The sequence below is a fragment of the Nelumbo lutea genome, chromosome 1, assembly GCF_056320005.1.
Source record: "Nelumbo lutea isolate HS-2025 chromosome 1, American lotus-T2T, whole genome shotgun sequence".
Taxonomy (NCBI): Eukaryota; Viridiplantae; Streptophyta; class Magnoliopsida; order Proteales; family Nelumbonaceae; genus Nelumbo; species Nelumbo lutea.
In genome coordinates, this window is record NC_142684.1 from 86,865,474 (window position 1) to 86,877,658 (window position 12,185).

The 12,185-nt window shown below is 39.2% G+C and overlaps 1 protein-coding gene across 1 annotated transcript; it reads right to left on the bottom strand.

Moving 5' to 3' along the window:
- Window positions 1-1,462: 1,462 nt before the first annotated feature.
- On the bottom strand, window positions 1,463-2,247 carry GRI (Stigma-specific Stig1 family protein). Its single transcript, XM_088981829.1, has one exon. It carries the CDS (start codon window positions 2,183-2,185, stop codon window positions 1,706-1,708), a length of 480 nt encoding a protein of 159 aa, XP_088837955.1. The 5' UTR covers window positions 2,186-2,247; the 3' UTR covers window positions 1,463-1,705.
- Window positions 2,248-12,185: the final 9,938 nt, after the last annotated feature.

Genomic DNA, 12,185 nt, shown 5'->3' on the forward strand with positions numbered 1-12,185 from the left:
TGTAACTGTTTCAATGCTTCACATTTTGCTCCAACTTTCAAACGTTTCGAAACATCTGGTATACTACTTTAAATTATTGAAAGACATTTTTTTTAGAAAAGCAAAAAAGAGTAAAAAAATGTTGTAAAGTAATCGGGTTGACGCAAGGCCCGTTTTGATCGTCCGAGTGAAGAAGACGATAGAAACGGGTCTGTGATGACCCGGTTTTGATAGACCCAAATGCGAAAAGATGGGTCATCATAGACCCGCCTGTAAGATATGGGTCGGATGGACCCGTGTGATGCACGGGTCGTCATAGATCCATCTGTATATAGTACGGATTTAGTGGACCCGTGTGATGCATGGGTCAACATGGATCCACCCATGTACAACACGGGTCTGATGGACCTATGTAATGTACGATTGTTATTATTATTTATTGAAATCAATTATTATTATTATTTTTTTTTATGCCATGGCTTCATTTGCGATTAGATGTAGTTAGACTTTCCATTACCATTATATGGCTTTTTTTGTGCTTTGCTATGGTTACTTAATATTATATTCGTACTTTATTTGTATATTTCTATAAACTAAGCATTTGACTTTATTTTGATCATTATTTTTATAATTTATTTTAGTTCTTTGATAAATTGATTATACCATTCTTTTGATTCTTTAAATTTGTTTATAAGTGATTAACAAAAGCCCGGTCCCGCTAGTTCTTTGCTAAAAGCTAAACACGATTGTCAAAATCAATCAACTCCAGATCCGCACACGTTAACTCCTGATTGGTTATGTGGCCTATTGTACACGCCATTGTCTGCAGCAGATCCCCACTCCGTTCACAAGCTATCTTCACCATCTTTCTGGTTCAAAGCCAGCTTTTATAACAAGAAGCAACTGAGACTATTTTCTTTGTTACTTGTCCTGAAAACTACCCTGAAACATGGTTACACTTACACTGACAGTCTTGTGAATGAAAATTTCGGACACTGGGCTTGTTACTTGTTCAAAAGAATTAAAACAACAAAAAGTAGTGAACCCTCCAGCGCTTTAGGTTTTGTCTGCGTCTCAAGTTTGTTTTGATCTTTCACAGTTTCACCATCTGGTTCCACAATTCTATCTTGAAGTCAGTGATTGATTTGTACTTCTGGGTATTCATGCCAATATAATGGCTGCCTGTGGGCTAACTAGATTCAATACATGGTTTCAATCTTCTTCATTCTTCTCCGTATTAATTTGCTTTCATGCTTCTCTCTGTATTACTGTGTATATATTCGATGATGGTCCAAAATTAGTTTCATCATTGCTTACCCTGATGCAATCACTAAGTCTTGCTCATTTAACATCAAGATTAATTGCCCCATTTATTCAGAAATATGGATCTTAGTTAACCAGAGATCAATGCAGACTCTCTTCTTGCCACAGAACAAGGCCATAAGAAGCGGAAAGAAGAAAGAATATTTCTTTTACAGTTTTTTTTGAAGAGCAAACTTGTTTACACCTTTGTATCTAAGAGAAGAATGAAGAAGAAGACTAGAAAGCACAAATTAATAACACTCCAGACCCATTCTCATCAAACTCTTCTACATTTATTATCACATATATGACATATCATCTCCTCCATCTCTGGCTCTCCGTCTCTCTGTCACCCTTAGCTATCCCAAACCTCCTCAATTACGTAAACACACTACCTTGTAAGATTATGAGAACAAATAATTAATCAAGCATATCCACAAGCTCCAAACTCACATTTGACGCCCGGCAAGCACTTGTTACCGCACTTGCCGCAGTTGCTGGCGTTGTAGGCTACATTGGTGCAGCTCCCATGGCAGCAGAGCTCTGCAAATCTACACTTGTGCCCGCACCGCGCACAGTTGTTCCGGTCTTCAAGAATATTGCGGCAATGCGTCTTGCAGCACTGAAGAAGCCCGGTCCCGTTGTTCACCGATACCACATTACAGATGTTGTTCCTAGAGACGTCACAGTGTGCACCCTTCCTGATTCTGGCGAGGAAACGTTTTCCGGCGAGGGCGTTGGTGAAGGGGTTGTCCACCACATAGTCTTCACCGTCTTCTATGTCCTGGGAGAAAACGATGTGGGTGTGTAGGATAAGAACCAAAGCAAGGATTACAGTTACAGAGAGGATGGTGGGAAGCTTAAGGAAAGTGGTGGCCATTCTTTCTCGAGGGAAGGCGTCCATGAGAGTGAGGAGGGTAAGAGACGAACTGGGTATTTGAGAATGCGGCTATCTGATAAAATTAATATTCCATGATCAGAGACTGAGAGAAGTTTCTATTGAAATATGGGTTATTTATAATGCAAATGGGGATTTGATATCACAAGGTGAGTTGTATAAAACTTAATTATTTGTGTATTGACAGAACTACAGGAGTCCTCCTTATTGCTTGACCGTGAAGTTGCCGGATGGTCGTGGTGATCTCCTTTTCCGGCGCGAAACGCGTAATTAGAGACTCGACTCATAGACTATATAAGCGGTGAGGGCAGGTTGAGCCTTGAGGACTTGAGGTTGAGGATCCCAACACCGGATCATGGTTTGTGGCCTTGTGGCCTTAATTAAAGGATACACATACGTGTGATGATCTTGTTTGTCGATTCCAATTTGCCTCCAATAATAAACAAATCACGGCCGCACAAATCTTAATAATGTTATTGTGTGTTTGCTAGGGTCTAGGGATGATCATGGGTGGGCTGGGTTGGGCTTGGGCCATGTTTCTACAAGGTAATAACAGAGATAAGAGCCTCATAATACATGTTATTCCAGGTTTCTACAGGCCGGTCCTGGTTGGACCTGTTGATCCATAATTAGGGTAATCAGAATCCGTTTTTTTTTCTTTTTTGGGAAAATTCGTGATAAGTAATCTGTACTTTATGTTGAGTGTCAATTTAGTACTCGTAATTTAAATTTTAACTTTCAATTTGGAACAATTTGATACCCGGTGTTAGATTTCCATCGGTTAGCAGATAAAAAGTCTTAAATACCCCCAATGCTATTTTGATCGATAAAAATTACTAAAATAGCACATCGATCAATGCAAGTAGAAACCACTATTCATACTTGCATTTACAGAGAATTCGAGAACCAGCTCCCTCACGCCGGTGGTGTCAGGCAAATGTGCAGTTGATTTCGATGTACACGATGCCAGAAAATTCTTGCGCCCACTATTTACTCAGCCGTTGCCGGAGAAGACGACTTGTTGCTGGTGTAGACACCCCATTTTTAAACTCTTCGATCTGCAGCACTTTGAGCTTTAAGCACGCTTTAGCTAACCTCGCAGTTGACTTGGGGGTATTTTTGAAATTTTACAAAAGCTGAGGACTCAAGGATCCAAAACATAAGTACGTAGAGACCGAAAAATCAAACCCAATGACACCAATGTCACCCAAATCCGACACTGTTTATCCCTTCATCTTAAGACCCAAAGTCAGAACCGATTCTGATCATCCCATCGTAGTCATTTTGACCCTAAACCACATTTCACACCAAATCAGAAATCTAAAAACAAGGTACTTAGAGCTTGAAAATCTGAATCCAACAACACCAAGATCACCCAAGCCTGACACTATTTACCCCTTCATCCTAAGACCCAAAGCCAGAACCGATTCCAATCGTCCGATCGGAGTCATTTTGATCATAATCTTCATTTTACGTCAAATCTAAAATCCAAGAACATAGGTACGTAAAGCCCAAAAATCCGAATCCAACAACACCAAGATCACCCAAGCCCAACTCCGTTTACCCCATCATCCTAAGACCCGAAGCCAGAACCGATTCTGATCGTCCCATCGGAGTCATTTTAATCCTAATCCTCATTTTACATCAAATCCAAAATCCAAGACCATAGGTACGTAGAGCCCAAAAATACGAATCCAACGACACCAAGATCATTTGAGTCTGACACCATTTACCCCATCATCCTAAGACCCAAAGCCGAAACCAATTCCGATCATCCGATCATAGTCATTTTAATCCTAATTCTCATTTCACATAAAATCCAAAATCCGAGACCAATGAAAGGGATGAGAGATCCATCATATGGATGGCCAAACCCTGCAGGAAGGTTGGACGAAATTTCAAAATTTCTCTCTCTCCCATATGAAAATCACATTCCCTATTTTAGGAAACTGTATTTTCAATGACCAATATTGAACCAAACTGGACCAGATCTATAAAAAAAAAGGGAGGAGAGGGATATACCTGATACAGAGTAGTAGTAACTCCCAATGAGGGTGTTCAAGCCTAAGGAGAAAACCAAAACCTGCTTCCACTGAATATGACACAGTGTGAGGTGATGCAGGATCAGTAGGACAACTCTTCAGCAAGAACCAAATTCTTCAGCAAGAATGGAGTAGAGGGCTGGTGAGCACGACTTCAAATTGTTTCTTCTACCAAGAAGCAATATCAAGAATAATTCTTGATTACTCTCACAAGTGGAGATTGAATTGGTTAGGGGCGGCAAGAATAGGGAAGAACTCTGCAATTTGTTGTGTCTTGTCTGGTGTGTTTTGCATGTTTGCCCTACTCTCTTATTTATAGCCTTAAAGAGACAATCTCCTAATCTGATTAAGAGTTTCTTGATCCAAATATTTATTTGGATTTGGACTCTTTAAGTGATAAGGATAATCCCTTATCTTATCTGCAGTTTAAGATCAACTTAAATCTAATCAAATTAGGAGTTACTTGATCCAAATCTTTATTTGGATCTAGGCTCTTTAAGTGGATAAGACTTATCCTCTTATCTAAACCTAGATCCACCTCTATTTAATTAATCTAATTAACTTAGTTCGAATTGGGCTTTAGGCTCATTAAGTTTATGTGATCACTTAACCTCTTAACTTGCTGCCCAGTTGGCTTTCTTTGTATGGCGTGAGACCCAAACATTGATCTACACATCAACCACATGGGTTCGGCCCAGCCTTTGTTACAAGGCCTAGCCGACTTCACTGTAGGAAACAGTGAACCCATGAACCCATCACTATGAACTCTTAATGGGCCCAACATTTACACTAAATGGTCATTGGGTCCAGCCACCTTATGAAAACCCAAGGATTGTGGGCAGATGCAAGATTAGCCCATTAGGTATTGCCATCAATGGTCTTACACTCAACCTCTCAACCCATAATGATCAAACACTGTCCGACAAGAGATGACCTCTCCCTCGGCTGCAAGGAACAGTGCTGCACTCTCTACTTACATGGATCCTGGGAATTAAAACATTTTGCAAACATTTTGAAACCATAATATATATATATATATATGTGTGTGTGTGTGTGTGTGTGTGTGTGTGTGTGTGTGTGTGTGTGTGTGTATCTCTAAAAATATATTTTGCAAAAACAAATTTCAATGGTTGAAATCAACTGTCGGCAGTTTAAGTTTCCATCAAAGAGAGTGCATCCCCGATCATTTACTTTGTCCGACAAAGGGGCAGATCCTGCCACTATGATCACCCACTCAGGTGAATTCTCAGATTGTCCCAACATATCCAGGTTTTGACCCCCTCTAAGGATCTCATTGATTGACATATCAAAGACAACCCAATCTGACACCTAGTGCAGTACCATAATCGAGTCTACAAGTCAGGTGTGACATTCCAGTTTTGCCCATCTATCTCCAAGGTCCAGGGCAATACTGAAATTTTGGTTTGGTTCAGGGTTTCAAGAAAATCCACACTACATGTACCTCAGGTCTCACCCTGGCAGTTGAGACAAGCCATCCCAACCAACTTGGCAGTACATCAGTGTCAGTCTTGGCAGGATAAATCCCCCCAAATCTATCCAACGATTATGAAGATTCTAAACTAACACAAGTCTCATAAGTGTCCAGTTTAAGGGTGTTACATAGAAACACACTACAATGACATGAATCAATTATGTACTTTATTTATTTACAATAAATGTCAAAAGATATATCAATCTGATTGGAGCTAAGGGCGTAACTGTCTAACACCCAAAAATCCAAATCCAACAACACCAAGATCACCTGAATCCTACACCGCTTACCCCTTTATCTCAAGACCCGAAATCATAACCGATTCTGATCGTTCAATCGGGATAATCTCGGATCCTAAATCCTAACCCCCTATAAAATCTGAAATCCAACCTTGTAGATGGATAGAAATTGAAATTCCAAGTCCAATGGTACTAAGATCATCCAGTTCCGACACCGTTAGCCCCTCTATCTTGAGACCTAAATCTAGACTCGATCCGGGCCCTCCGTTTAGAATCCTCTTCATAATAACTTCGAACCTAGGGCATTACATGACCCAAACTTCCCCTCAGCCTCTAAAAACATCTTAAAAATCTAAGATTTGACCAGCTATGGCTTCCAATCAATCAAGCAAATCACCTAAACTTGGAATGTCCAGTTTAGGTAAATTGGTGAAATCTTTCACTCTTTGTCTTGATTGATTGAGAGAATCTCTCACAAAATTGTCTTGACAGCCCATTCTTTCGATCAATCTCCCTCTGAAAACCATTCAAACATCAGCCATTGATCTCCCTAATCTTCCATCTCAGCCCTCCATTCCCCTCTCAGAAAATCTATAAATACCACCCCTTTCTCACATCCAAAACACACAATAAAGCCTAGAGCAATTACTCTATAATCACTAGTATAGAGAATACCCCCTTCACGTCCAAGAATTCCCCCATTCACATTCCCCACATCCTTCTATCCCACCACATCAATCTTAAATCTAAAAACCCCTAGGTCAAGTCACATTGAAGAAGAAAGCCGAAGCATTCTTGAAGATTGAAGTTGTTGCAGAAGTGTTGAAGGCATCCATCTGGGAAATTTCAAAATTTCTCTCTCTTCCATCTGGGAATCACATTCCCTATTTTAGGAAACTGCATTTTCAATGATCAATCTTGAACCAAACCGGACCAGATCTAAAAAAAAGGGGGAGGAGAGGGATATACCTGATACAGAGTAGTAGTAACTCCCAATGAAGGTGTTCAAGCCTAAGGAGAAAACCAAAACATGCTTCCACTGAATATGACACAGTGTGAGGTGATGCAGGATCAACAGGACGACTCTTCAGCAAGAACCGAATTCTTCAGCAAGAATGGAGTAAAGAGCTGATAAGCACGACTTCAGATTGCTTCTTCTACCAAGAACCAATATCAAAAACAATTCTTGCTTACTCCCACAAGTGGAGATCGAATTGGTTAGGGGAGGCAAGAATAGGGAAGACCTCTGCAATTTGCTATGTCTTGTCTGGTGTATTTTGCATGTCCACCCTGCTCTCTTATTTATAGCCTTAAAGAGACAATCTCGTAATCTGATTAAGAGTTTCTTGATCCAAATCTTTATTTGGATATTGGCTCTTTAAGTGGATAAGGCTTATCCTCTTATCCTTATCTACTTATCTAAACCCAGAACCGCCCCTATTTAATTAATCTAACTAACCCAGTTCGAATTGGGCTTTAGGCTCATTAAGTTTATGTGATCACTTAACCTCTTAACTTGCTACCTAATTGGCTCTCTTTGTATGGCATGGGACCCAAACATTGATCTACACATCAGTCACATGGGTTCAACCCAGCCTTTGTTACAAGGCCTAGCCGAATTCATTGTAGGAGACAGTGAACCCCTGAGCCCATCACTTTGGATTCTTAATGAGCCCAACATTTACACTAAAAGGTCCTTAGGTCCAGTCATCTTATGAAAACTCAAGGATTGTGAGTAGATGCAAGATTAGCCCATTAGGTATTACCATCAATGGTCTTACACTCAACTTCTCAGCCCATAATGATCAAACACTGTCCGACAAGAGAGGACCTCTCCCTCGGCTGCAAGGAACAGTGTTGCACTCTCTACTCACACAGATCCCAGGAATTAAAACCTTTTGCAAATATTTTGAAACCATAATATATATATGTATATATGTATGTATGTATGTATGTATATCTCTATAAATATATTTTGCAAAAACAAATTTCAATGGTTGAAATCAACTACTGAAAATTTAAATTTCCATCAAAGAGAGTGCATCCCCGATCATTTACTTTGTCCGACAAAGGAGCTGATCTTGTCGCTATGATCACCCACTCAAGTGAATTCTCAGACTGTCCCAACATACCTAGGTTTTGACCCCTCTAAGGATCTCACTGATTGGCATATCAAAGACAACCCAATCCAACACCTAATGCAGTACCATAATCGAGTCTAGGGGTCAGGTGTAACATTCCAGTTTTGCCCATCTATCTCTAAGGTCTAGAGCAATACTCGAATTTTGGACCGATTCAGGGTTTCAAAAAAATCCACACTACATGTACCTTAGGTCTCATCCTGGCAGCTGAGACAAGCCACCCTAACCAACTTGGCAGTACATCAGTGTCAGCCTTGGCAGGATAAATCTCCCCAGATTTATCCAACGGCTATGAAAATTCTAAACTAACACAAGTCTCATAAGTGTCCAGTTTAAGGGTGTTACACAGAAATGCCAAAAGATATATCAATCTAATTGGACCTAAGAGCATAACTGTCTAACACCCAAAAATCCAAATCCAACAACACTAAGATCACCCGAATCCGACACCGCTTACCCCTTCATCTCAAGACTTGAAATCGGAACTGATTCTGATCGTCCGATCAGGATCATCTTTGATCCTAAATCCTAACCCCCATAAAATCATAAATCCAACCTTGTAGATGGATAGAGCTTGAAATTCTAAGTCCAACGCTACCAAGATCGCCCAATTCTAACACCGTTAACCCCTCAATCTTGAGACCCAAAGCTAGACTCGATCTGAGCCCTCTGTTTAGAATCCTCTTCACAATAACTTCGAACCTAGGGCATTACACGACCCAAACTTCCCCTCAGCCTCTAAAAACATCTTAAAAATCTATGATTTGACTAGCTATGGCTTCTAATCAATCAAGCAAATCACCTAAACTTGGAATGTCCAGTTTAGGTAAATTGGTGAAATCTTTCACTTTTTGTCTTGATTGATTGACAGAATCTCTCACAAAGCTGTCTTGACACCTCATTTTTTCAATCAATCTCCCTCCAAAAATTATTTAAACATCAGCCATTGATCTCCCTGATCTTTCATCTCAGCCCTCCATTCCCCTCTCAAAAAATTATTTAAACATCAGCAATTACTCTATAATCACTAGTATAGAGAATACCCCCTTCACGTCCAAGAATTCCCCCATTCACATTCCCCACATCCTTCTATCCCACCACATCAATCTTAAGTCTAAAACCCCCTAGGTCAAGCCACATTGAAGAAGAAAGCCGAAGCATTTTGAAGTTTGAAGTTGTTGCAGAAATGTTGAAGGCGTGCAACATCATTTATTGGGCTACATGAACAACACTTTCCCATTCCTCGGGTTGATTTGTTTGATCTGGCTCATTGTTGCTAGTAAATTGTTAAGGGTTTATTTTATCGGCTTGATCAAATAATCATATGTTTCTTTCAAGGATTTTTGCAACATCTTTGTTATTAGTTTGACCGATGATTGATTGTTTTCACTAGTAGATAATCAAATTTATCAAGAGTCATCAATTCACATCACCAAGGTTGCCTAGATTTCATCAATAATTAGTTATCCTATGGTTGATTTTCAAGTTTTTAGCATAAGTTTTATCATTGTGATTATTATTAGTCTCAAGTGTTGAAAATGACTTAATTAATTGATTTGTTTATACTAGGGGCATGCATGCATATGTTCAATTATTATAGTTCTCATGTGGTTAACCGATTGTTTATATCTTTTCCACCATTCCCATTATATGCATTAAATAGGCCTAGCCTACTTTAACATTTACTCCGTTTATTTTTTTTTTATTGCCATCAACACTTTTAGTTTAATACACTTGTTAGTTTCTATGCTAGATCATTTGTTTACGTATCCATCCATCTTTTCTTCTTTTTCATTTTCAGTAGTAAATATCTTTAGGAATTTTCCATTAAGATTTGATAGATCACGTTCTTAAAGGTTGCATTTAGACATTTTTTTTATAAATAGGAAATTTAGTAGATAGGTTTGTGTTTCTACTATGCTAGTCATTTAATCATCTAATTAGTATTATCTTTCTATTTTGAGTTTTCTTCTTGTATATATTTTATTCATGGATTTACTACGTCCTTCACAAAATCGTTGATCTCCTAGTTTTCAAAACTACTTTTCCTATTTTGTTTACTAATAAATTTCTTTTCATGTAATACTAGATCTTTTTCTCTTGCTTGTGTTATGTTTGTTAATTTGGATTAGTCATTTTTAGAAATTTTCTTTTTTAATGCTCAAAAATTATAAAATTAACCTTGGAACATTGGTGAAGTAGAGGCCAGTTTAATCGGGCCAATGTGGGGTGCCTAACACCTTCCCACACCGTACAATGGTCCCCGGACCCTAAAAATCTCATCCCCATTGGGCAATGAGTCACCAAGAAAACCAAAATGTTGTTCTTGAAAAATCCCAATTTTTCCTAAATTCCCAATTCCAAAAATTTAGGTGGCGACTCCAAACTCCATATCCAAATCCACCCCCTCTAGGTCGGGAAGCCATAGCCGGCGCCGAAGAGACAACTAGGTATGTTTATTTGCTATTGTTTTCTATCATTTTCTATGCGTTTTTGAACATCGACTTCTCCTTGATTTCTCTGCAAGTGGGTTACTGAGATTTTAATCCAAGATTTTTCAGACATGCATTTGATACATACGAGAATGCTATGCATGGGAAATGTTTCCCTTTCTTTAATCAGTCATTGTTAATGGTGGTTCCCCACCTTGTTTTTCAAACATGCATTTGTCTTCATAGGCAAAACCTTGTCTGTTAGACATGCATTCGTCTTCATAGACGGAAAGTAAGTGTACTTACTGCGCATGTAAAATGGTTCCCCACTTTTTTTACTTGTTTGTAGCTGCCCAATCCCTGACAAGTGAGACACTCAAGCCCTAACTTGTGGTTCAAATCATGGTTCATACCATGGTCCAAACCATGGTTCAAACTTATGTTGCAGACCATGGTTCAACCATATGGTTTAGAAACATTGGGCCGAAGTGTGCTTGAGGCAATGGTCCAAACCTATGGTTATATAGGTTATATTGGATTTTATAGTGTATTATATCATTTATTGTATGTATACTGTTTTCATCCATCACGAGGGTAATGAGGCCAGCTCCTCAAGTCCTAGGGAAGATGAGTATGATGACATCAACATCCCATTGGATGCAGTTAATATCGGTGGTGATGGAGAATACAAGAATGATCACGATGACCATTCCACACCACTACAAGATGATGTTATTGGGCCAAAGTTGTTCAATGATTATCATCAACCAGAAGAGTTGCTTAGTCCATATGCATCGGGTGACGAGAAGGATGCACAATATGAATCATTTATACTAGAGAGGCAAAAGGATTCGCCCAACTTATTGGTGGGGATGAGATTTTCCAATCTAGCTACATTTAAGGAAGCACTAGTTAACTTTGCGATCATACATGACATACAATATCATTATGTGAAGAGTAATAAAGATAAGGTCATGAAAGCTTGCAACCAGAAGTGTGGTTGGAGGATTCATGCATCTTGGATGCAAGACCAAGAATCTTTCCAAATTAAAACTTTTAGTGACAAGTGTGAGTGTGCACGGGCATTGAGGAATGACAAAATGTCATCTACATGGCTAGCCAATAAATGCAAGAACAAATTTATGGATGATCCTGGTTGGAAAGCCCTTGCTTTATGCAATGAGACTCTAAGAGATTTTAGAGTTGATATTAGTAAGCAGTTGGCTTATAGAGCTAAGTGAAAGGAAACTTTCCAGATTGAGTGGATACATAGTGAACAATTCAGGGGGTCCCTGGACAATTTGAGAGGATGTTTATTTGTTTCAATGCAATGAAAGTTGGCTTTTTGGATGGTTGTCGCCCATTCATAGGGTTTGATGGCTGCCACATGAAGCCACCTAACTTCGGCCATATCCTCTTGGATATTGCTTTAGATGGGAATAACTGCATATTCCCAATTGCATTTGCTATAGTTGAGTATGAGTGCAGGGCATTGTTGACTCTGCCCCTGTGTGTGGATGCATCTATTGTATTGCTTGAGTAACATCATCAAAGGTGGGGGGTAGAAACAAACTATCTATTTATGTATCTGATATTTTAGGGATGTTGAGAGAGTCAAGAATAGAAGGATCAAAAGATTCAATTACTCCCCCTATATCCA